Consider the following 26,781-nt stretch of genomic DNA (forward strand, 5'->3'; position numbering starts at 1 on the left):
CACAAACGCCGGGGCGTGGAATCACAGCAGTAAAAAACAGGTGAAAACTTGTTCCTAGTTGTGTTCTGCAGGCGCATACAACTCCCGTCATTCCCCGTGTAAATATCAACAAATAAACAGAGGCACCGCATTTCAGATTCTGTTGCGCACCGTTCGCAACGGCGCTTGGTTTTTGTAGTTTCCACGTGGAGGACTGCCAGCGTGTTCAAGTTTGCTGGGGAGGTGCTAAAACTACACTTCCCACAAAGACGCGGAGGCGGACTCCGGTCGGCCTACGTCAATGCTTCAGCCAGCCAATGACCGCTCCGGGCGGCGGTGAGGCAAGCGCTGTCAGGAGCCAAAGTGGTTTTTTTTTTTCTTTTTTTTTTTTTTTTCCGCCGAAGCCGAGCGGGCGCTGCTAGCGGAGGCGCCATATTGGAAGGGACAAAACTCCGGCGACAGCGAGTGACACAAATAAACCCTTGGACCCCCTCGCTCCCCCAGCTCTGAGGGCCGCGATGTTGTACCTAGAGGACTATCTGGAAAGTGAGTGGGCGGCACTGGCGGGCCCGACTTGGGGACCTGCGGGCGGGCGAGGGCGGGAGTGGACGGGCTGGCGGGATGGCGGGAGGGAGGGGGAGGCGGGGGATGTTTCTTTCTCACGGTAACTGGCAGCCTCGCTGTGGGCTGCCGGCTCCCTCGACCCCCCCCGACGCACGCACGCACGCACGCACGTAGCGACGTATGCGCGTACTTTCGCCTTTGGCCCCGCCCCTCTGACGGACTCTCCCATTGACAGTGATTGAGCAGCTACCAATGGACCTGCGGGACCGCTTCACCGAGATGCGCGAGATGGACCTGCAGGTGCAGAGTAAGTCGACGCGTTTGCCCTTGTTCGCTGCGCGCGTTCAGTGCCAGACTTACTTGCCATCGACACCAGCGACTCTGCTCTTTGGCTCTCCTCCGGCTCACTCGCTAGTACAGAAGGAGTTGTCCAAAAGAACCGGCAATGCCAAATCTTGCCTCTTCTGTCTCCCACGCTAATTTTCTCCTGGCTTTTACAAGAGAAGGTGGCATTAGAGCACGTGTGCTCCTTTCTCGAATTTGTGACTGTGCAATAAAAGTTTCTATACTTTCGTTGAGAATGTAGATATGTTTTAGCGCACATCGGCGTACATGTTGCGAAGATTTTGACTTGAGACTTCATGTATAGAACATAGATTTCAGCATTTATATTTTTGTTGAAGTTCATGCTAATCAAAATTCAAGAGCGGACAACACATAGAAGCACAGGTTATATGTAGTTCTTTAGAGACCCTGGTGAACTTGGAATGTCGCATTTGAAAAGTTACACATTAAAGGATACATTCTCAACTGTCAACAATATGGTAGTTTCTCAGTCAAAATAAGAAAGTAAATAAAATTTCACTGTAAAGCTTCTTGTCTGCTGTAACAAAAATTTTGACTTTTCTTCTTTCATTTATAGCTTGGTAGTCCGGAGACGTGTTCCCCAAAATAACCTTGCTCTTTCATAGAATAGTATTTAATTTATTTGATCTTTTTTTTCTGTGAAGTTTCTTTAAAGAGTTTATGATTCAGAGAGGGTAAAGAATAAATACCTTTGGAGATAACAAGGTAAATACTTAGAGCAAAATTTCGAAACAAGAAAACAGTGCTGAGTACCAAATGTATGTCCATCATGCTCTGAAAGAACCTCACACACCTTCCCCCTTTGTGAAATGAATATAATATAGCTGTTCCAACTATCTTGTAGAGATACTATATTAAAAATTTTAAATGTGAAATATACGATACATAATTAAAATGTATAATCAAGTGTACTTTGTTGGCTTTGTGTCACTCCTTTTGTTTGGAGAAATGTAAGTATTCCTTAATTGTTTGAATAATATTAATGGCTGGCCTTCATGGGGTGTATCTGCAGATGTTTCTTGATCCCATGTGTACCAGCTATGTTTGGAGTATACATAGAATTAGGATTGAGATAAGTTTCTTGTGCTGACAGGTTTTCTTCTTAGAAAAGTAGGGGTGGGGGAAGATCTGGGTTTTGGGGTATGATAGGGAAGAAAGGAGTATCATGGAAAGCGATCAGAAAACAACATTCCAGAGTGCGGGAGTCTTGAGGTAGCTAAGAACCTGCCCCCCCGCCCCTGCTTCTCTGCCCCACCATGCCACACACACTTCCATACCCAGTGTTTGTGAATATTCTTTTCTTAGCCTCCTGTCGGTTTTATGTGGTGCATAATACAAGGTGATACATCACGGAAATCACCTTCTGTTCAGTGGATTGCAGTGTGGAAGTCTGAATTGTGTGTTGTTTCTCCAGCTTGCTCACGAAATTCATTTTAACTTTAATGTAGTTGAAATGCTAAATATTTGCTAAAGTAGTGTTTTCTACAGGATTGAACGTAGATTTTATCATCAGACAGATCTGAGTTCATTTTAGGGCTTTACTAACTTATTCATTGGCCTTGACCACATCGCCACTTCTGAGGGATTTTTATTGTCTTGCGGATTAAAAGAAATACAGATAAATTAGAAAGTTTAGTACCTGATACGAAGTGGGCATTCAATAAAGGGAAGTTGTTATTTTATGCTTTCATTACAAATGTTAAGTCCTCTAGCAATTTGGACTTGATAATGTAAGTTAGAGGTTTTTTAAACTTGCATTTTTTACAATAATTAGAATTATCTAAAGTGAATAGGTATTATGGATTAACAAAAGATATCTCTTTGTCAAATAAGTTAGGAAATGCACTATTATGCACTGCAGATCTCCAAAACAGTATAGTAAAACAGTTTTCCTCAATTTATATAGCAACAAAATCCCTTTTATTTATTTTTCCTTTTTTAGCAGACATAGAATGAAATGACTATTCTTAGCACACACTTCAGGAAAAACTTATCTAGAACAAATAATAATGTGCGTTAAGTGAATAAATGATTGTACCTACCACGTTCAGTCATGATATGAGATGATGGGGTGCTTAATGGTATATAGCAAGAGGTTGAAACCTTTTTATCACATTTTCTTATTGAAATAAATGAGAGGATTATCAAGTGATTTCAATAACAAATCGTGTTTCAGCATATTTGGCTGACTTTATACTGTTAGTTTTTGACCCCAAGCCTATACTATTCAACAGCTATGGTATAGAATCTATCTACATTGTTGACTACTTTGACTATTGGAAGTTTAGAAGTAACAACAAAAATAGTCAGTAGGGAAAATTGTAGCTTTTTTTTTACTAAGGTAATTAAGGCACCATATATTTACATTATTAAAACATGACATATTTAAGTTACAGACCAAGTAAAACAGTGTATGTGCTCAGATATTTTTTTCTTTCTTCACATCAAAGCATGTATATTCAGTGTATGAGTTTGGTCATCTAAGTATGAAATGTTATGTCCTAGATGCAATGGATCAGCTAGAACAAAGAGTCAGTGAATTCTTCATGAATGCAAAGAAAAATAAACCGGAGTGGAGAGAAGAGCAAATGGCATCCATTAAAAAGGTATGTTCAACACTCTGGATGATTTATCTGTGAATTTTTGAGACCCTCTGAGGAAGCTATTTTAAAATTAAATAGTTTGGGGGATATCAAAATGAGGGAAAGTTATCAATAGCTCTTTAGAATTTAAACGTGACTTATAAAATTAAAAATGATGTATTAAATGTTAGAGCTTCAGGTATAGGAATTTATTTTATATATAAATTTGTTTGTTTATTTTTGGCTGTGATGGGTCTTCGTTGCTGCGCGCGGGCTTTCTCTAGTTGCGGCGAGCCGGGGCTACTCTTCGTTGCGGTGTGTGGGCTTCTCATTGCAGTGGCGTCTCTCGTTGTGGAGCACGGGCTCTTGGCACACGGGCTTCAGTAGTTGTGGCTTGCGGGCTCTAGAGCGCAGGCTCAGTATTTGTGGCACAGGGGCCCAGTTGCTCCGCGGCATGTGGGATCTTCCCGGACCAGGGTTCGAACCTGTGTCCTCCACACCACTGCGCCACCAAGGAAGTCCAGGAATTTTTAATCATTGAAGCATCTTGGTAATTTAGAAAATTATTTCAATAATTAGTGACTCATTAGAGAGTCACAAAACCATTTAAAAAGTACATTTTTTCTTTTAATTTGTTTTGTTGTAGTTAAGGTAATTAAAGTTGCCTTGTCTTTAAATGTGTATTGTCTTCCAATTTGGGCCACATACTGGGGTGAAAATTAGCAACGTTGAAGCATATTTTATATATTGCTAGGTACCTAGGTTGGTGGAATCATAGAAGAACAGAATCCTAAGAATTGAAAAGATCTTTAAAAAATATTTAGTTTAAAACTCTTAATTTGTACATCAGTTGGTCCTAGAAATACAGAATTCTTTGAGTTTTTGTTAGTTTTATAGTACTCAGAGCTCTCTTCCAGTTTAGAATGGGTATCAGCTCTCCCCTCAAGGTTTGCTTTAAAGGTGTGATTTAGTTTATTTGGGGATACGGTGGAAGAACTACTCACAAACCCTCAGTTTGGTCATGACTGTGCCATTTGACTGTGTGACGTGGGACAGGTCCTTTAATACCTCTGAGTAATAATGGCTCCCTTACCCCCAACCTTCATAGAATTGTTCAAGAATCAACTGAGAAAGAAATTTGAAAACTAGTTGTGTTGTTTATTTTACCACATGGGGGGAATGTTATTTCTGTTAGGAGCAAAAACTTCAGAATCTTTTATAGAATTAGTCCTGACTTGGAGGATATCTGGAGGCCCAGGTGTGTGTGAGTATAGACTTCACATATATGCATCCTAAAGTCATTCATCATACCTTTATCCTATTAGGTTTTTGGAGTAGCACGGCTTGGATATACCCTAATAGTCTGATACTTAACGGAACTTCATAGAATTTTTAAAAAATAATTTGCTTTATACAGGGGAGAAATCTAAAGTATTGGTTGATTATATGAATTGATACCTAGCTTAAAATGAGAATTATAGAACAGTTGGAAACAATGGACATGCAGGTCAGAATCCTTTCAATAGTTGCTTTTATAACAAGTTTTAAAAATGGTTAGCATAAATACTCTTTACAAGTTAGATAAGTCTTACATCTTAAATAACATTTATTTTTGAAGAAAAAGAACTATTCATTGGCTCACATAACTTGTACTAGTATAAAGGCTAGACTTGGATGATATTTATTTTTTATTTATATCTTTTCTAGGAATTCTGAACATCTTCCTTTAATCCTTGGCTGTTGTCTAAAATTTTTAATCTTACCCCGTTCCCACCCTATCCCTAACTGGATTTTTATTGCTAATGTATAATGACTGACAGTGATAACAAGCTATGATAATGAAAAATGCAGTTATATGTCCTGCATACACATATTTTTAAATTATTAATCTTGAAACACGAATGTTTTTATTCAGGATTACTATAAAGCTTTGGAGGATGCAGACGAGAAGGTACAGTTGGCAAACCAGATATATGACTTGGTAAGTAAAATTAATGTGCATGCTATGCTGTATTTGAATTATGGATTATGTTTTAAATGGTGTTGGCTTATATGTAATAGGAAGAACAGACTAAACTGAATTATTGCTCTCTTGATCCCATTTAATTTCAGAGTTCAGTGTCTACTTTTTGGTTTCTTTGTGGAAGAGAGCCAGAGAGTCCACAGTCAGTAGTAGGTCAAGAACCTTATATTTTAGCCAAATCTACGTTGCTATAAGATTGTAGCTGATGTTAGGCTTTTTTTGTTTTTTTAGCAAAAATGGGTGTTTATTATACTAATCCTTATCTTCTTAAGGGAGTGTGCTTACTTGCCTGATAAATCATCTTGAGATTGTTTCTGTGACAAAATACACGTAAGAGTACTATGTTGATAGTTCTTGGTAGTCTGATTAAAATGAAGAAGAGACTTATTTCAATCTGTGTTAATGGATAGCACTCAGCTGTCTATTAAGTGACGTCAGTAGATAGCACTCAGCAACTGGCACAGGTGGCAAAACTGGGAAACATGATTAAATGAACTTTAAAAACAGGGTTTTTTACAGTAGCAGCAGCACTTCTTAAAGATTGAAATCACCAAGAAGACAGATATATGCAATATTTCTCAAATTGGTATAATTATGTTTTTTTTTTAATGTAAAGCATCTTCTCCCAAAGTATATACTTTAGGAAATACTCATTTCTGATTCTCTCTCAAAGCAAGTTAAAGCTGAAGACAAATGCTCACTTTTGATTAACTTTAGCATATGGATTCATATCTTATTTTTGTAGTCTTGTGTGGATACAGTTTTATTACTGAACAGATACATGTTAATATAAATGTCATTGGTGTGCATGACACAGATAAAAGGTACATATCCCATTTGGTATACATTGTGAATGCTATACTAAACTAGAAAGCATTTGTCATGTAAAACCACAGAAAATGCTTAATTGTTTTTACATAGTGAAAATATTCTAATGGATATAAAGACCTAGACTCTTTTGCTCATACAGTTAGTCTGAAAACAGTTTCATTAAAGATACTGACTAAAGGAGGGTAGAGTGGGCTGGTGGCTTGATTTACTGTGGAATGAAAACCAAAAAATGTTCTAAATTGTTTTGGTCTTGAATTAGGTCTATAAACATAGAGAAAGATATTTATGTTTGAATCCAGGACTAATTTGTTTAAAACATTCTTTCTCATATGTAGTGACTAGGTGTCAATCTTTATTTAGAAACTACCTGCTTTTTAAATCATATAGCTCTTTGGTTCCAATCTTTTGTTTATATTTTACTTTACTACTTTTTACACCTTTATTAAAAGTACTTCATGCATTTAGAAAAAATATATATAACGAATATATGCTTTTTAAATGTGTGTGTGTATCCATCTCTTGTTTACAAACCACACTCTTCATCCACTGTGTACTTGGTGTAATGGAGTTTTATGTGGGTACAATGGAGGAATGAAGAGTAAATGCTATAAATGCTCCTGTCCTCAAGGCGTCTGTTAACTAGTTGGGAAGACATGCCCACAGAGACATGCCCATAAGTAAAGTGGAGAGCCTGTATAGAAACATGTTAACAAATAAAGATTAATACAGTTGGGTATTAAGGGGATCTGGTAAAAGACTGACCTAAGTCAAGCAGAGTTACTGTTGATTTCTTGGAGAGTATGAGATGAGTTTTGAACAGAATTTATTCAGAGCCTCGGGGGCCTGGATTCAGGTATTGTATTGAGGGGAAAGCATTTCACTCAGAGGTAATGGATAAACACAGAATGAAAATAAAAATTAGTAACTTCTTTGAGGGAGATAGGTTATTTAGGCTAGAGATTGAAGGAATAACAGGTGATGTATTAAATTTAATACAACGTAATGAATGTAATAAAAAGCAAGGACCCATAATGGATTCTTGCAGACGTGAGTTCAGCTACTTCACTGACAGTAAGACTTTGGAAAAGTTATTTAATCCTGGAACCTCGGTTTCCTTATCTGTAAAATAGCAGTATTAATTTGTGCCTTAAAGGAAGATTTGAATCAATCTCTCTCTCTTTTTTGACAGAGATATAGAGACAAATATAGATACATCTATATACATATGTCTATATCTGTCTCTGTATATCTCTTATCTATATCTGCGCGTGCGCGCGCGCACACACACACACACGCACACACACACAGAGTGCTCGTAGCTTGGCAGATAGTAGGCACTCGCTCTTTAAAAAAACTCACTTCATCTCATTTCTCTATCAAATTTTCTACTTTCCTGAAGCCACTGCTTCCCTTTCAGCTCTGCCAAGTTAAACCTGTTTTTTTTTTCCATAGTCCCCCATTATTTATTTCTAAGACTGCCTTTTGTCTTTTCTCTACTCTTTCCTATCTCTGTCCCTTTCTTTCCCTCCCCTTTTCTTTTTGTTACTCCCCCCTTCTTCCTTTTTAAAGACTCCATTGCTATTCCAGGTGACCACGATATCCTTAATATAAAATCCATTCTTCTTGAGACTTTATGTTAATTTATTATCTTCCCACCTTTGTGGCCTTTCTCAGTCTCCTTGGGTATCACTCAGAGCGGTTGCTGTTCTGAAGGGTTCTGTCTTTGACCTGCATTGTTTCTTACTCTGTTCAGTGGTTCGCATGTAAAGGTAGTTTTCTTCTCATCTTCAGCCCCAACTCCAGAGGCTGATGAGACCAAATGCCACACGGTAAAGCATTGTTGTGATGCCAGTTTTACCCCCTCCCCGCCACACTCACCACCCAAGCCGAGAAACATTTCTCCATTACTTTTCCATGTGTATGCTTAGTTTTAGCAATTATGCAATAATTATTCTTCAAGCTCAAACTTCTCCTCTGAGTCTGTTCTTATCTGAGAATTCCTAGGCCCTGGAACTCATTGTATTAAGACTTAAGTCTTCTTGTTTTACTTCTTTGACTAGCATCACTTCTCATGAATAAATAATTGTTAAAATGTTAAAATCAATTATGCACCCTCATTAAATTCCTATAACATTTAACAGGTGAGAGCTTAGAAAGCCCTGTACTTCAGAGGTGAATAGATAGGATATAGTGTAAGCGTAAAAATACAGTAATTTTTATTTATAGATCCTTTACCCAGTAAACAATGGTACTTGTATTTATACAGTTCTACCTAGTGGGAGAGTATAACTTTCACTCATACAGCAAATATTTATAGATCTCCAACTATGCGTGGTAACTGGTGCTGGATGGGCAGTAATGATACAGACAGGCAATGAATATAGGCAAACTAGATTATTGGAGATTTTGGTAAGTGCTGTGAAGGAAGTAAACATTGTGGAAAGAGGGGGAAAGAGTGAGTCACTGGGGGAGGCTTTAAGAGTCTACTAGTCAGGATGAGTGTAGTCTAAGGAGGTGACACCTGAGGCAGTACTTGGAAAGCGAGAAAGAGCACAGCCATGTGACAGGCTTAAGGAAGAACATTTCAGGCAGGTGATGGACCAAGTGCAGTGTCTGAGGTGCAGTGTCTGAGTCTCCTTGGTTAGACTGACAGGTTGCACTAGGAAAGAGGCCAGTGTGCTTGGTGTGTTGTGGGAAAGAAGAGGGTGTGAGCGGGGCAGGCAGAGGCCGGCACGCGCAGGCCTAAAAGCCGATGAAGCAGTGTTTTTAGTCTAAGAGCAGGAGGAGGCCAGTGAAAGATTTTAAACAGAGGAGTGGGACACACCTTAGAGGACATTGTATGTATGGCTTTGCTTAAACATTATATTATTATGGAAATGTCAAGTAAGCAGGTATTATTATTACAGGTTTTGAGATACAGCAATTGAGTATATAATTGTGTTTGATTTTGCCCCTCAATGTTTTCTATAGCACAGTATTTAATTGTATTATTTTTCATTAAAATATTTTATTTACTTTTAAAATCAATAGTAAGCTTTCTATTCCTGTGACCAGCACTGTACTGACTACCTCATTTATTAAGGAAAAAAATCAGACTGCATAAATATCCACAAATGAAGAAATTTGTGGAACTAGGGGTTCATTGGAACGAACCGACGCTTTATTTAAGAGGGTTTAGTGAAATTTGACTAACAGACTAAAAAAACATCTATCTTATTAAAATAATTTCCTTCCAGAATCCTGATGTTCATAGGCTTTAAACACTTTTTGGTGTTCCTCAGTCAGATGTCACTGTCATAAGGCCACATTAGATTACAATACCTAGTAAAGGTGATTTATATATACGCTGATAAAGCTTGAGCTCTTGGTTAATGCTTGAATGGTTTTAGCAGCCTCTTACAGCGCTAAATACCCTTGAACTTGCTTCTTTTTTATATCCTGGTTTATTCCTGAGATGATTATATTTCAGGCCCACATTTTACCTATAAATTTGAGAATTCCTCATCCGATACTCTAATTAAGGAAATATATTATGTGAGCTTGACCTTTTGATTTGTCTCCTATCCTTATTGTCTTTTAGGAGAATGATTAGATGTAGTTTATGTGCTAAGGCCTTAAGTATTTGATTCACCCTAAAGATGGATCAAATTTTCATCTAGTTTAAATTTAATTCAGGATGTGAAGAATCATTTTCATGACTTACCATCAGAGAAATGATTTGCCATCATGTTTCCTTTTTATTCCCCAGTTTACCCTCCTGATTCCCTATTACTAGATCTTTTCATGGATAGAAATTTCTCTCTTATTACCATGGATTTCCACTTAGAACCTTGTAGACAGAGTGCTCATTGTGAAAAGGCAAACTTGACATCTAACTTTTAGAATTTGACAGTGTTGGAAGCCATAAAATCATGGAAAAACTTTTAAAAAGCTTTATTCAGTTCAGTTTGAGTCCATCAAGTGATACATTTTAAAATTTGAACATTGGAAAACTGGGAGAGACAAAAGAGAAAGAATAAAGGATTACAGCTCTATGCAAAAATAATTAAAGGGTCAGGATTTTTTGTTTGTTTCATGCAGAGGGGCCAAGGGTGACTTAAATATTTTATGATCATGAATATATTAACAAATAATGTTGACAGAATTTCCTTTGTCTCTGTAAAGGTCAGAAAAAGGACACTAAATTTAAAGAAGTTATGATTTGGGGTTGTAGGATATGATTTAGGGTTGTAGAATAAGGACCTTTTGTGGCTAGCATTTATTGACATTAAGTGGGGAGCAGATCAATAATTAGACTCTGTGGTCGGCCTTGTGTTAGAAATCTGTGGTTAATGGAAAATCTCTCAATTGGATCAGTACCCTCTTTACCACTATAAATCAGTCTTACAGGGTCAGGTGTTTGTAGAGCGGTACGGTAACTTGGGTTCTTGCTTCACCTGATATCTGGGGGGCCATTATGGAGCTCAGCTAGGATAGGTGCTTTACCCATTCAGAATCATGTAGGTAGAGGGAATGCACTTAATAATAGGTTTCAGATACGTTCAGTGCAGCTCTTGCTATTGCTGTTTAATACTGTTTAAGTATCCTGTTGCTTTATAGCTTAAGTTAAATCTTGTGGTCAACTTCTTTCCAACTCCTAATTTGATTTAGTACAGCAGTGGTGAATCGAATAAAAAGAATTCTCATTGTTTGATAATTGCTTATAATATTAATCAGTTCATAATCTTTTTTACCTACCAGTGGGAATGATTGAAAGCTCCCTTACAAAACTCCCCACCACAGTGTGGTTAAGGCTTTTCTGTATCTGTTTATTTTAATTGTGAATTCAGTTTTTCGAGTTATTAACTCTTTGGGTTCCACTGCTTTTTCTGAACTATCTGATATTGGGAATTCCATCATTATTTCCATGTTTTCAGGTATAATAAACATTATTAGTGCTATCTTAAAAGATAATTAAGCAATTCTTAAATTCAGGGGTGGAATGAGTTAGGGAGGTATGTATGGTTTCTTCATCTCACCTCGATCCCCCCCCCGCCCGCAACCGAGATTCTAACACTTCCTCTCTATACTGTCTGCCCCTATGACAGGTCACACCAGACTTTGTTTTTCTCTGAGAATTCTGTTTGTCTTCTTGTCTCTATACACTCTTTAGTTCTTTAATTATCACTCCTTTCCACCTGTTTGAAAACAATCCATTCTTCACTATCTAACTCGTTCATAATTCCTTTGTCTACAATAGCCCAATATTATATTTTTTCTTTATGTGCTACTTCTTACCCTTTCTCGCTGTTTTTTATTTTTTACATCTAGGAGATTTTTATTTGTTTGTTTATACCTTTACTGTGTTAAAAATCTTACATAAATCTTGATTTGTCAGCTAAATTTTAATTCCTATGAAGGCAGGGATTCTCTCATTCTTCAGGTATTCTCTGTTTACCCAGTGCCAAGCACACGATAGGAACTCAATATTTATTAGTAATATAGTTGTAGATAAGAAAGGCGGTGGAGTATTTTCATTGCATTAAGTAGACTTGGAATTTAGATATGAGTATTTTTTCTGATTTCCCTTGAGATTAAATTTTGACAATGTAAGAGATATTCTTGAATAACAGGTCTGTGTTCACACTTTATTATTGGAAGGGAGTTTCCATTAAAAAGGATGCTCAGTTACCTGCAGGTTCTTTGAATAGTAGCATGTGTCTATAATACGTGACCCTATAGAATTTTAAATATTGTAATTACAACTTCTACCAAGCTCTGAAAAATTATGTGTGAAGATGGAAGGAAAATTGGGCCTTGAATTATTGAAAAATCATAAACCAGCATCCCAATGATTACTGTTAATATACAAAATACAAATAATAAGACAATAGTCTTATTTTTTTTCAATTTGAATTCTATTACTTTGAGTTAAAAAATTGGCTTCTGCATGCGGAAGTTCAGAGGGCAATGTTAGGTATAAACAGTGAAGCACAATCTATTACAGATAGATCAGAGTTAAGTCTCATTTTTATAATGCACTAGTTATTGAATTTGGGCATGTTGCTTAACCCTTCTGAGCTTTAGTTTCTTCACTTATGAAATCGAGACAGTAATAACCTATCTCAAAAGATTAGAGCAAGGACTAGAAAACATAAACCTTCCAATGCACCAAACACATTAGTGGCATCTAACACCCGCAAATTGTCTTTTGCTACTCTTCTTCCCCACTCCCTCATTTAGATACACATTATTTAATCGAAAGTCTTATTTAAATTTTTTGCCCTCTGGTGTATCATAGCATTTTGACATTTGTGAGAAAGTTACTCTTAAATATAACAGTGATTAAGAGGGAAACTAGAGTTTGAAAAAGAAAGATGTTGACAATAATGTGACATGAATACTTTTCAAGACTTGGTGTTTTTCGGTTTCACTTCAAAGTAGTAAATTTGAATAAGTATTGAAAAAATTTAATATTAAGCTTTAAAAATACATTGACTTGTTGCTAGTTTGAGGTGTCATAAAATTTTCTGAAATCAGTCCAGAGATCTGTAGGTGAATGAGAAAATACAATTTTGCCACCTTAACCAAGGGCAACAGTATTACAATAAAACTCTTTTTTTTTTTTTTTTTTTTTTTTTGCGGTACACGGGCCTCTTACTGCCGTGGCCTCTCCCGCCGCGGAGCACAGGCTCTGGACGCGCAGGCCCAGCGGCCATGGCTCACGGGCCCAGCCGCTCCGTGGCACGTGGAATCCTCCCAGACCGGGGCACGAACCCGCGTCACTTGCATCGGCAGGCGGACTCCCAACCACTGCGCCACCAGGGAAGCCCACAATAAAACCCTTTTGACCAAGCTCTTTGTGGAATGGCATTTTCTGGCTAAAAACCCTTTTGTTTCAACTCTTTACATAAATGTTTACAAGTATAATGGTCCACTCTCCTGCCTTAGAGAAATGTATGTATAGAATATAGGAGCCTCTTTGTTTGTAGACTGAGGATCTTTCATTCCTTACTGTGACAGTTATTATGGTCTGGCAGTGTGGATGGCCTTGTTATAAGTAGGAGATTAGGCTAAAAGTAATTGTAGGGCATACTAAGAACTGTTACCAACCCTCCTGTACCACCCACCGCCCATCTTTGCTTTACTTTTCATATCCTACTTCTTCCAAACATTTTCTAACAAATTGCGATTCTGGTTTCTTAAAACTTAAAATTTATTCAAGGAAACTTCGGAGATACTTAGCCTAGCACCCTCATGTTGTAGATTAAAAACCTGCAGTGTAGGTTAATTGACTTGCTCAAGGATACAAAGCAGATGCGCTAAAAGAAATAAAGATTTAGGTTTCCTCATTAAACTGACACTTTAATAGTGTCCCAAATTGTGGTGGTTATCTTTGATCTTCTTTGAAACAGGTAGATCGACACTTGAGAAAGCTGGATCAGGAACTGGCTAAGTTTAAAATGGAGCTGGAAGCTGATAATGCTGGAATTACAGAAATATTAGAGAGGCGTAAGTAAACTTTACAGTTTTGCATCAATGTTGGACAGTACATGTGCACATCATTGAGGAGACACACGTTCCGCAGAGGCTTCTCAGGTGCTGCTCCTTGGTGGACGGTGGCACCTGGGTGGGATAGCTTGGTCCCCAGCAGTTGGACTGTTTGGGTCACGGATACTTGGAGAGATAATATATCATCCACTCACTCTGTATGAAAATAACATATTAAGTCATTCCATTTTTTAACATGGATATATGCTAGTAAGATGAGTGGTAGGAACAAAGATTTAAAGGAATACAACCATCTAGAAACAAGTCAGCCATCTGGCATTACATGTTCTGACTTTGCCCTGCCAGTTTATGCACTTAAGTGTTGAGGAAGGTTGTTATTTTTTCTTCTTAAGGACTGCCTTAAAGCTTTCCCTCAGCTGCGTTACTAAGAAAGATTTTAATGAGTTCTTCAACACTTCCTCTTTTTCTCAAGAAGTCTTTCCTAAACTTTCTCTTATCAGCAAGAAACCATTTTAATATTTCTCTGCAAGACTCGACTTGATCTCCTGCTATAATTTACTCTTATCACTTCTAGGGTTTAACTCAGGAGACTTCCCCAAAATGGAGACATGAGCTCTGATTCTTTAACTAATTTAGCTCTTCCAGCCTAAATAGATAACGTCCATAAAATCAGATAGTGCTGTGCTAAGCCCAGAGTAGGCACTCACTAAATGTTAGTTGAATCAAGTGAGTATTATGGCTGATTTCTAGTAGAATTTAATTAAAGGATTCAAGCATCTCTTTTCTTGGTGCATTTCAACAGCAAGAAATAGGTACAGCAACATGTACCTATTTCTACACACAGATGAAAGGTTTCTTTAGAGTGTTAGGTTACATATATCTCTGTTTATATACTCACTAGATGTCAACCAGGGCAGCAACCACACATGAATCCATCTTGGTACCCATAGTTGCATGTTTGTATTCAAAAATAGATCCATCATTTTAGATGATCATCTTATTTATTTGTGATACTTTTATTCCAGGGGGACCCTATCTGAAGATAATAAGTATTTTGAGGCAAAATAAAATATTTTATTTTATTTTTTTGAAATGCTGATGGTAGCTGTGAGTAGCAATAAGCCATGCCTATTCAGTACTGCAGGAAGGTTAATGAAGCATCCTCTGTAAGGACGCAGACATATGAAAGTAAATTAGATCAAGTTGTAAAAATTGCTCCACCCTGTGCCCTGCCATAATTTCATCTCAAGGGATCAAGATAAACCCAGGAAATTTCTTTAAAAGTATTTTAAAGCTTGGCGGTAGAGATTCTATGCATCACTTTTCACAAACAAAATCCCTAACTTCTTTTAGGAAGTCTTTACTATCGCATGTCATTTTAATGATCAAAGGATTTTCTTTCATATAGTAATGTCCCATTGCCTAATACTTTAGACTCTCCCATTAAAAGGTCTTCAGCTCAGTAACTCTAGGTTGAGTTTTTCAGATCAGTAATGGAGTTATAATACCCATTCATCCACTTATGTTGTACCAAATGTCGTGAATTCCCTAACTCAGACATTAGCGTGCTTTGACCCATTTTGTACTTAAGGTGAATATTGAAAAATAGGTTACTTATTGTTTAGAAAGAGAATCAGATTGGCTCAGGGTAAAATTGGCAGTGGTGACTCTCTAATGTGTTTGGCTAAAATGATACAGGGATAGGCATCAGAGCTTGCCAGTTCTTTGCTGGTTAAGGGTACAGAATGCCTGTATTTGATTGATGTGTAAAGAAGTTCTGTGGCGATATCTCATGTGGTATATCTCTATGCCTCTCTTTTTTTTTTTTTAGGATCTCTGGAATTAGATACTCCTTCACAGCCAGTGAACAATCACCATGCTCACTCACATACTCCAGTGGAAAGTAAGTTTGATTTAGGACAGCTAAAATTTTAAAGACAATTAAAAATTCATTATATTATCTATGTATTCTCTTTCACTAGCTTTACACAACCAATTGAGAAACGAATATCCTCCCCTTTTATTCTGTGAGATGTATTTTTTTTCATTGCAATTACTGGCAGATTTATCTTCTTCATTTGGGAAGAGCATATTTGATTTGGGAACAGGTAGTCTGTTTTCCCTGGAATTCATTGCGGAAGAACATGTGGTACTAGTAGCAGTGTATACTGACCACATACAGATACCTGATTCTCTCCAGGGAGTGTTAGAACTAAGCCAAACAGTGAACTACTTGATTGTGGGCTCTTTGTCTTTTTTATCCTTGCTTTTCAATTTTTTAGCTTACTGTTGGCTTATAATAAAGTCTCAAATGGTTGGTGAGTTAGTGAGTAAATGAATGGTTAGTCAGATGCTAGCTGGCTAGATGACCGTATCAGTGCCTTTTTTTGACAGAGCAATTTGATATGAAAGAAAGATTGATTGAAAATTATTTTAAATTGTAGTTAATGTTTTGAAAACAAAATTCTCCTCATGTTATATGTGAAACCATGGTGTATCATGGGTTGTCTTCACTACTTTCCTATTAAAGTTTTTTAAATGTCCAAGCAGTCTGCTCTTACTAAAACAGGTGACACAGAGAGTTCTGTTTGTCGTGTCTTCTCAGAAAACATAATGTTCTGTATTCCATGAGGAACTCAGATCATAACTGTATCAGTTTATAACCAGATGGAGTACAATATTATGCCTTGTCTATAGTTCTCTAAAATTTAAAAAAATTGAATTTTTTATTTATATTCAGAAAGGAAATATAATCCAACTTCTCACCATACGACAACAGATCATATACCTGAAAAGAAGTTTAAATCTGAAGCTCTTTTATCTACCCTAACATCAGATGCCTCTAAGGAAAATACGCTAGGTAAGTTTATTATCTTAAATATGATTGTTTTCTTTTTTTGTTTGCGTTAAACTAAAGGGAAATGACAGCAATTAAGATTAATTATACAGATTCTTTACCTGGTTAAAGTATACGATAGGAAAAAAGAAGTAAAAATGTGACATGAAAATTTTAAATTTAGTGATTATATCTGTGCTGAGAACTAATATATTTTAAGCTCACTAACTTTATGTTCTCTCTAACCATTTTTATTGCTTCTTTAATTCTATACAGGTTGTCGAAATAATAATTCTACAGCTTCTTCTAACAATGCTTACAATGTGAATTCCTCCCAGCCTCTGGCATCCTATAATATTGGCTCCTTGTCTTCAGGAACTGGTGCAGGGGCAATTACCATGGCAGCAGCTCAAGCAGTTCAAGCTACAGCTCAGGTAAAAAGGAAAAAGGTTTGGAAACAATGTTAAATTTTGTCTGGATCCTTGGCAAACTCAAATAGAAACAACTAGATAGGAACAAAAAGAGTTTTCTTGCATTGTAAAGTTTCATTTTTAAATCATAGTTTTATGATATCTGACATTTTATTTAATGAAATGAATATGCAGAAATTCCCTGATTGATAATGAAAAGTAAAAAATAGATTCATACAACCTCATGCAGATCCCTTCTCATAGTAATTGCTCATGACGCCCATATTCTTGACTGTAAGCCACAGCACCTGCTAGGACTATACTTTATTCTTTCTACCAGTTCCAGGGCTTTCTCTATAGCCTCAGAACGTAGGTTGCCTTGAGTTTGTTCACTTCTGTACTGGTTATCTGTATTCCTTAAGATACCCATCCTGTAGTTACTTCAGAACTAGGTAAAAACTGATCTTAAATCTTTACATAAAATAGCTTAAATTACAATGATGAAAATAATGGTTTAAACAAAATAATATTGGATAAGCCAAAGTAATGCTGTAACTAGTAAGACTTGAAAAAGAAAATATACATACTTATATTTATTAATACTACCAATGAATGTCTTTCTAAGATGAAAGAGGGACGAAGAACATCAAGTTTAAAAGCCAGTTATGAAGCATTTAAGAATAATGACTTTCAGCTGGGAAAAGAGTTTTCCATGCCCAGGGAAGCAGCTGGCTATTCATCATCTTCAGCGCTCATGACTACATTGACACAGAACGCCAGCTCATCCGCAGCAGATTCACGGAGCGGGAGAAAGAGCAAGTAAGTTTTATTGCTACAGTAGCCCGTACCTTTACTAAGTATGCAGACTACCTGGCATCCAGCTGGGCTTCCATATATTAAACAAAGGCAGCATGATATGATGGGTCAGGGTGAACTTTGGGGAGGTGGGAAGACATGACATTTCCTTCACACTGACTTACTTTGAAAGGGATGAAGTCTTTAAAAAGTGCTAAGAGACCGTAATTTTTCTAGAGTCTTAAATTGGGTTTATTAATAAATGACTTCTTTTTACTTTCTTTTGTTCATTAAGATAAAGCATTTTATGAAACTTTTTCTGCTTATAACACCTTATTTTGTCCTGTGTTTCCTGGAAATTTTTTCAAATAAGATTCTTCATTTTGATTAAGAGCAAGTTGTCTTACTTCTTGGTATTACATCCCCAAAATTGAAATTATGAAAATATCCCTAGATTTTGTAGATGAGACTCTTAAGATGATTATATAAAAACCGAACAGCATTTGGCACCATCTTTCCAAAGTACCTGCATATGTTAGGTATTCATACATAGTGAAAGTTCAAATGCTCGATCAAAAGAATTGTATCATAATTTTATCATAATTTATTCTTTAAATGTATTTTCTGCAAGTAAATGTTGTATTTTCTGGGTTCCTGTACTTTCTGTGACTAAATCTCTAAAAGAATGATCAATGTAGAATTACCACAAAAGTGCTAAATATCTTAAAAATTCATTAATGACCCAAACTTTTTATAACTGCCGATGATAAATTTTTGCATTTTTAAAATTTATTAGCATATGGATAATGGTAAATTTCTTGTGAATTTTAACACTTTTTGTTTCCTGTCCTACACAGGTAAGTATTCACATGTCAGTTGATGGTCATGATTATTTTCATCAAATGCTTCTGTGTATTTGTATTTTAGATTTTGATGAAGAGTATTCAGTTTGCTTAAAAATACAAAGAATGTCTGTAAGGTAGCCATAACTAATACTAATTCTTAAAAGTATTACCTACAATTTAAATCAATGGTAAGTAGTAACTGATTAAAAATTTATTCTAAAAACTTTGAAATATTTTGAAAGAATTTCCTTTAAATATATTTGCTCTCCAGAAAACAAAAATCTCAGATAAAAATAAACTGTTATGAAAAATGTTTTATTGCTCTAAACAATTGTGCTTTTAAATCTGTTTATCAGATTATTTGAGTGTTAAATATTAATTTATACATTTAATGTTATTTCATATCATACCACTTACTTAGAAGTTATTTTCAGGTAACTTCTTATGGATGCTGAGCAAATAAAACTGATACTGTTTTTTTCAGAAACAACAACAAGTCTTCAAGCCAGCAGTCATCATCTTCCTCCTCCTCTTCTTCCTTATCATCATGTTCTTCGTCATCAACTGTTGTACAAGAAATCTCTCAACAGACAACAGTTGTACCAGAATCTGATTCGAACAGTCAGGTTGATTGGACTTATGACCCAAATGAACCACGATACTGCATTTGTAATCAGGTAAAAATCTGACATAGGTCTATAAAAGCATAATCTGAATAAATTAGGAAAAAGAGCTACTCCATTTTTATAGAGTTCTTTTTACTCCAGTTAAAAATATCTTTGCTTCTTTAATATATTTTTCTCCTGCTTCTTATAAAAATGACGTGTTTGCTGTAAATACAAACAGTATAAAGAAACATATAAGTCATCCATAATCTCGGCCCTCAGATATAACCTATAATTAAACATTTCTATGTACTACTACTATGTACCCCACATGGATGTTGTCTTAGCCTGCTCAGGCTGCCATAATAAAATACAACAGACTGGGTGGCTTAAACAACAGAAATTTGTTTTCTCACAGTTTTGGAGGCTGGCTAGTCTGAAATTAAGGTGCTGGCCAATTGTGTTCCTGGTGAGGGCTCTCTTCCTGGCTTGCAGACGGCCCCCTTCTTGTTGAGTCCTCACATGGTGAAGAAAGAGAGCTTTGGTATCTCTTCCTTTCGTATAAGGACACCAACTTGATTGAATTAGGACTCCACCCTTATGGCCTCATTTAACCTTTATCCTCTCCTCACAGGCAGTCACATTGGGGGTTAAGACTTTAACACATGAATTTTGGGAAGGGACACAAGCATTCAGTTCATAATACATATGTACACAGATACACACATAGGTGTATGTGTATTTGAATTTGACAGTTGGAATCATGGTATGTCCTTTTATGTAACTGGCTTTTTTCACTAAATCATGTGTACTGAACATGATTTTTCTTGTCATTTTTTTCTTCTCACAGTTATCTGTTATAGTCTGTACTGTAACTTATTTAGTCAATATTTAGCTATAAATTATTTTAGTGGTTTTATTTTTTAAAAATTACAAATAACATTATGGTAGGCATTTTTTATGTAATCCATTTCATACATCTAATTTTTAGGACAGTCCTTTAGAATTAAAATTAAGTTATAAATATTTGATACCAACTACCAAATTATCTTCTAAAATTTATTACCAAAATTAATAAATTGATGAATATGCCTGTTTCCTAAACCCTGTCCAGCACTGCATTTTATTCTCTCTTAAAAACCATGTACCAATTTTGATAGTTTTGAATCACAGAGTTGTTTCAATTTACCTTAGTAAGATTGGATTTTTTTGGCCATTTTGATTTCTTCTTTTATGTGTTGGCTGATTTTTTCTATCATTTTTGTCACATATAAATATTTTGCTTGGTTTAGTTTTTTAATTCTAAAATTCCAATTTTATGTAGTAATGACTGTCAGTCTTTTTCTTTATGAATTCAGCCATGGATTACATCCTTAGGAAGGCCTCTTCCCCTTTACCCCTTATAAATGTGTCTTGATTTTTAAATGTTTTCATCTGTTGATATGCTTTAATTTCTTCACATTTAAATCTTTAATCTGTCTGCAGTATATTGTGTTTAACAGTGTGAGTTGCCAGTCTAATTTTTAAGAATATGCCATTTAAGAGTTTGCTAGGTCTGCTGTCACCTGATAAACATTTTTTAACGTTAATGATTAAGAATATCCTATAAATATCCTGGCAGTAGAGGTAGATTACCGACAAAAGAACAAAATCAGATTCACCCTAGATTTCCCCTCTATAACACTAAAAACTAGAAGTTGATGAAATATGTCTGTAGAGCTTTGAGGGAGAGATCTAAGTGCCCCCGCCCCCGGCCCCTACCCCACACCCCCGCAAATTGTTACCCAGAGAAGTTGTTCATCATGTGCATAGAACCGCAAACAGGTATTTTCACTCATGCAAAGAATCAGGAAGTACGCCATCTAGTAATATAAACTCTATCTGAAAACGTATTCAGTTCATTGAGAACTTAAATGAATTCAGGAATTAGGAAGTCGTGCTGTAAAGTGCTAGTGAAGAACAGCAAAAAGAAAAATGAGAAAGGACATATAATAAATAGCTAATAAGTTTAGAAGTTTCAGTGAAATGGGCTATTGACTGCAAAAATATAAATGACCTAACCTGACCCAAGAAAAAGTAAAAAAAAACTTAAGTATGTAAATAATCAAGAAAGAAACTTAAAATCTTTATAAAAGGAACCACCCAAAAAGTTGGCTCCTTTGTCGAGGTAGTCTACAGAACAAATTCTTGCAGACTTTCAAAGAGCACATAATTTCTGTGTATCTCCCCCTACATCCCAGTCCCAAAAAAACCTTCCAGAAAAAAAAACTGTAAACTGTGTAAAACTATATGCCCTGTTTCTTAATGCAGTTGTATTCAGTGTATTTCCCTCTATTTTCTTAACAGTATCATAGACAATTAATTTGGGTTTAGGTGCTTGTTATATAGTCATAACAAAAATACTTAATTTTCTTTTAACTAGGTATCCTATGGTGAGATGGTGGGCTGCGATAACCAAGATGTAAGTATTAAATTTTTCTATTTAGGAATGAAATAATCACAGATTATTATTGCTAGAATGTATACTTTTTTGTTTACTGTGTCTCTCAGTATAAGAAAACAGGTTTGAAGTTATGTTAATTATAATAATGCTAGAGTATTCCTCCCCCAAATAGGATAGTATGCCTTAATATATTCCCTATTTTAACTTTTTTAAAGCTAATTTTACAGTTTTATGTGCAGATTATACTTCTCAAAAGGTGCTATGTTGTATGAAAATTAGAAACACCCTCCTCCCCTTTTGCCAAAGAGTGCTGTGTTTGCTAGAATTCAGTTCACTTATCACAGTGAAGAATTGGAACTTTAGAACAGTACATTCTTTCAGGAAGCATGGTGCTAAGGTGAAGGCTCTAACGGGGGTTATTTTCCTCCTGTTAGTGTAGTATTTCCTAAGGTACTCTGCTAGTGTCAGCTGATAAGAGCCACTTCTGATATTAAAAAATAAAGAAGGTTTGAAAGAAAAGAATTCCTATTTATTTTCTTTGAAGCTTAATTTGGGTTAGAGATATGTTTTGAATGCTGAGAATATTTTTGTCTAGTAGTTTCCACTCCCTTCTTAACTGTCACACAGCTCAGCCCCCTCTTGTCCATGTTTTCCTCCAGAGGGGTAACTGAACCCTGAATTCTAAAGAGGACTAATCAGTAATGTCAAGATCCTAAGGTTAATAATAAGAGTTTTAAATTTTTAAAACAATTTGAAAATTGATCAGGGTTGGCTCATGAAAATGTGTGCTTTCCTGACCTGCCAGGTTCCCAACAACACGTTCACATAGAGAAAGACTTTCCTTCCACTCCCTGTGCAGAACCACTGTGGGCTGTTTGTGATTATTGCAAAACCATTTCAAGAAGACCATTGTAAACTGTCTTCTGGGGCGCTTAGTGCAAATGAGGGATGAGAGTTCTGTGAATAGTTCTGTCATACTCTCTCTGATCCCTCTCATTCCCAGTTGAGCTCTTCTAAGTGCTAAGATTTTCTGTGAAAGTGTAGAACCACTTAGTATATTGCACAGTGGAACTCCTTTTCTCTGCATATCTAGGAATAGATACACCAGAAAGGAAACCCAGGGCAATCCTTTATGTCTTAATTACAAGCAGCTTGTTCTACTTTATGAGGAAATGAATAAGGCTGAATATTAAATAAAATCTTTAAAATACATTTACCGCCTATGTGAGACACCCATCTCACTTCTTCTTGTCCTTGTGAGTTGGTATCAATGTACTCTCCAGCTTAACGGAAATTAGTGAATTTTGTTCATTATTTAAGATTATGGGAGTAGATTACATGAACCTCAGAGTTAACAAAGATGCACAATTTTCTGTGTCTCCATTTCCTCATCTCTGAAACTTACCAGTTGGACTAAATGAACAACAAATCAGCTCCTAGATGTCAAAGTTCTGTTTCCATGGCTCTAATTATTAATATTTAGTCTGCTGGGCATATTTTAACATACTTCCTAATCTTTTACTAAAAACTATTTCTTTGCATTTTTGCTTTCTAGTGCCCCATAGAATGGTTCCATTATGGATGTGTTGGATTGACAGAAGCACCAAAAGGAAAATGGTACTGTCCACAGTGCACTGCTGCCATGAAAAGAAGAGGCAGTCGGCACAAATAAGGGTGGTCGTTTCATTTGAGAAAGAAAAAAACTCCAACATTTTATATAGGACTTTAAAAAAAGGAAAAAAAGAGAGAGAAGAGACAATGCATTTCCAGGCAACCACTTAAAGGATTTACATAGACAATCCTATAAGATCTTGAACTTGAATTTTATGGGTTGTATTTTAATAATGTAAGTAAATTATTTATGCACTCCTGCTGTGCTCTGAATATTATTCCAGTCAGCCTTGGATTATTTCAGTGGCCAACATATGCAGACGTTTGTACTCCTCAACCATTTTCTCCAAGTAATGGGCATTCTATAATTTAGACTTCAAAGAATTCCAACGATGAAGATTTTAAGAAAAGGATTTTATATTCAACAGGTATGTTCTGCTGCATGTACTGTACTCCAGAGCTGTTACGTAACACTGTATATAAATGGTTGCAAAACAAAAAAAAAGTCAGTGCTTCTAAAAAGAATTTAAGATAATGGTTTTTTAAATGCCTTTATAATAAGCTTTGTTTCTTTGTGAAACTAAATTCAGCGGGCTGAAGGAAATGGTTCATGTGATAAAGTGGGCTGGTGTCCTCTAGAGTACCTGGGTACATAAACAGAAATTCCTGTAGGTAAAAACTAATCTGTGCCATTAGTCTTTATATGTTTCTGCATCCAGATAGAGTGCAGTTCATGAGGGTGGGAGGGGGAGGGGCTGAGGGGAAAGGGTGTTTAAGTGATACATTTTTATACCAAATGTGTTTATTTTTTTGTGCAAGTAATCCTTAAGATTGGAATTGTATTAGGTGTTAAAATAAAGTTTTTAAAAAATTACTTGTATTTATACTTCACACTTAATAATGAAAATTTCTTAATTCCAACTAACTTCCGATGTTCATAATCTAAAAAAGACAGAGACCCAGGACACAGAATGCTGCGTAATCTGTTATTTCTTTGATAATGCTTGGAATTTGTGATATGAAAATAAGGGAAAGACATTTTTAATGCAAATTTGAAATGCAAATGTATTTTTCTAGAACATCTCCCTGACTTTTCCTTCAGTCTAAGGGACATGAAAGAAGTCTAACTACAGCAGATAAAATGAAAATAATGATTGTAGTTGTTCTGACTTGTGGCAGTGTGGCCAGCGTAAGTAAAGAGAACCCTTGGATTGGAGCTTAAAATTCAGTTCTCTTTTTGATTCTACCACATGTTGGTATGACAGTTAATTCACATCTTTAGTCACTCTGGGCCTTATTAAACCAGGGTGACACTGGCTTCAGGATGTCTATAAAGCACTCCTAAGGTTTTATTCTATAGGTGCTATTTAAATTATAAATTTTGCATAGTGGAAGTTTTATTTAAGGTATAATATCGAGTCTGGTCGATAGAAAAATCCTTAAAACGTTAGAAATACTTATTATGTTGTATTTCTTTTATATTGAAAGTTACTGGGCCCATCAGATTTCTGCTTTAATCAAAACCACTTATGAGCCTCTTAGAAGTTATACAGAAAACTATGAAATCTATGCAATGCTACCCAAAGGGTATGGATTAGATAGGGGATTTCAGAGGTCTCTTTGCAGCTTCTAGATTCCATCATTCTGAGCTGCTGCAGTCTGATTTTATAACTGGACAGCCCATAAAACTAAGTTAGGTTCATTTGTGGGTACTCATGATTTCGTGATACTCAGTATTTTCATGGAGATTTTATAAACCTTTAAAAAATAATATATAATGTAGTATTCAGTTAACTTATTAGCATGTTGCCTGGAGATGCTCAGTGGTATTGTTTAATCTGTATATAATGACTTTTCCAAACTCATTTGTTTTATAGGAATTGGTCAAAGGGAAAAAGCCTTATGTACAGCCTTATTTTAAGAGAAAGTTCCTTGTCAGAGTCAGGAACATCCCTATTTCCAGCTGCTATAGCCCCTTTCAGTGTGTGAGTTCCACTACTTAACTAAATCACTCAGAAAAACATTTTGACAAATTTTAAGCTCAGACATGTAATATTTTATGAAGTGTGTATAAAGAAGTAAACCCAAATTTTGTGCAGTTATTTAGTAATGGGTAGAACCTGTTCATATCTGAGATCTATACAATGGGCCAATCATGGAACTACCTCATCAAAAAACAAAAAAATGTGGCCAGCTATTAATATTCTTTGTGACATTTACATCAAGGAGTATATGAGCATTTCTGGTATTATAATATACACATTCAAAATCTTTGTTGTACAAAACTTGTGTAACAGTTGGTGGCACAAAAAATCCAAATGTGGGTTCACAGTTTATAGGTGGTGAAAATTGAGGCCTTACTGCTGTGGAGTGTATATTACAATGTTCATGGTGACACATTTGAAGCAATAAATGGCTTAATTAAATGCCTAAATGAAGCTGAGTGTTTGATAAACATACAGTCATTCTTTTTAAGGGCAGTTCATTTTTTTGCTCTTTTCTCCTTTAAAGAAATTCCACATATTTTAGATTTTTAACCATCTTTGTTTTGTGCAATGTTAGTGCTCTTTGCCCTTAGACCTCAGAAATAGTCTTCTTGATCTAATTAATTAATTATTTTAGTCTTAGAAAAATAAATATTTAATATACTGCCAGGAGTAAGAGTCTCTTTGTAGACGTTGTAGCGTTTTCCTTCAACTCTCACATTTAACAAAAAATCTTTCAACAGATGGGTTTTACGAGTAAAAGAATATCCTCAAAAATGTTCACTTTTGTAATTAAACGTTAAGCACTTAGATGTTGAAAATACACAGATGAAGGTATTCGTGTGTATATGGGCGTATGTGTGTGAGAGTGTGTGTGTATGTTGGTGGGGGAAGTGGGAAAGGATGGACATGTTGACAAGTAATTGCTGTATTTTGATAAGTGCTGTAATAGATGGATGTACAAAGTATTCTAGGAACACTGGGAAGTTTAACATAGGAGGTATCATTTGAACTGATTCCTAAAGACAGATGAAGCAGGGAAGGTTTTCCAGGCAGGTGAAATTGTTCTAGAGCCGCAAACATTCTGGGAATTTAAAAGTAGTCCAGAATGAGTGGACATGGGTTAGGAAGATGTGCTGTCAGGGAAGGGAGCTGGACAGCTAAGCGAGAGTCTATTCGTGGGCATTTTACACTGGGCCATGGAATTTTTGTCAATAGGAGCAGTGATAGCATTTACATGTTGTCAGTTAAATACTTTATGATTTAACAGTTTAGCGAAATCATAGCACTTTTCTTATTGAGATTATAAACTAGAGATGGCAAAAATTAATTAGTCTATAACTTGGAAGTTGCTTAAAAATTCTAAATTTAGGGTGAAACTTTTCTCCCAATTTTTGAAACTACAAATCAGAATT

General features: G+C 35.9%; 1 protein-coding gene across 2 annotated transcripts; it reads left to right on the top strand.

Moving 5' to 3' along the window:
• Nucleotides 1–344: 344 nt before the first annotated feature.
• ING3 (inhibitor of growth family member 3) lies at nucleotides 345–25,815 on the top strand. Of its 2 annotated transcripts, XM_067746828.1 has the most exons (12): nucleotides 346–525; nucleotides 779–850; nucleotides 3,415–3,515; nucleotides 5,407–5,472; nucleotides 13,740–13,836; nucleotides 15,668–15,739; nucleotides 16,577–16,696; nucleotides 16,949–17,106; nucleotides 17,708–17,901; nucleotides 19,207–19,399; nucleotides 21,750–21,788; nucleotides 23,326–25,815. In XM_067746828.1, the coding sequence occupies exons 1-12, from the start codon at nucleotides 498–500 to the stop codon at nucleotides 23,440–23,442; spliced, it is 1,257 nt and encodes a 418-aa protein (XP_067602929.1). In that variant the 5' UTR covers nucleotides 346–497; the 3' UTR covers nucleotides 23,443–25,815. The 2 variants fall into 2 exon arrangements, 1 of the variants encoding a protein (XP_067602929.1); XR_010945606.1 differs by lacking the exons at nucleotides 13,740–13,836; nucleotides 16,949–17,106; nucleotides 17,708–17,901; ... (1 more) ...; nucleotides 21,750–21,788; nucleotides 23,326–25,815 and having other exon boundaries at nucleotides 345–525.
• The last annotated feature ends 966 nt before the right edge of the window (nucleotides 25,816–26,781 follow it).

The sequence above is a fragment of the Pseudorca crassidens genome, chromosome 8, assembly GCF_039906515.1.
Source record: "Pseudorca crassidens isolate mPseCra1 chromosome 8, mPseCra1.hap1, whole genome shotgun sequence".
NCBI lineage: Eukaryota > Metazoa > Chordata > Mammalia > Artiodactyla > Delphinidae > Pseudorca > Pseudorca crassidens.

What these genes read in the sequence shown, in the direction of transcription:
- ING3 (XM_067746828.1), top strand. Translation starts at nt 498, where the DNA reads ATGTTGTACCTAGAGGACTATCTGGAAA. An exon ending in CAGTTCAAGCTACAGCTCAG is followed by an intron (nt 17,107 to 17,707) that starts GTAAAAAGGAAA and finishes TGTCTTTCTAAG; the next exon opens with ATGAAAGAGGGACGAAGAAC. An exon ending in GATACTGCATTTGTAATCAG is followed by an intron (nt 19,400 to 21,749) that starts GTAAAAATCTGA and finishes TCTTTTAACTAG; the next exon opens with GTATCCTATGGTGAGATGGT.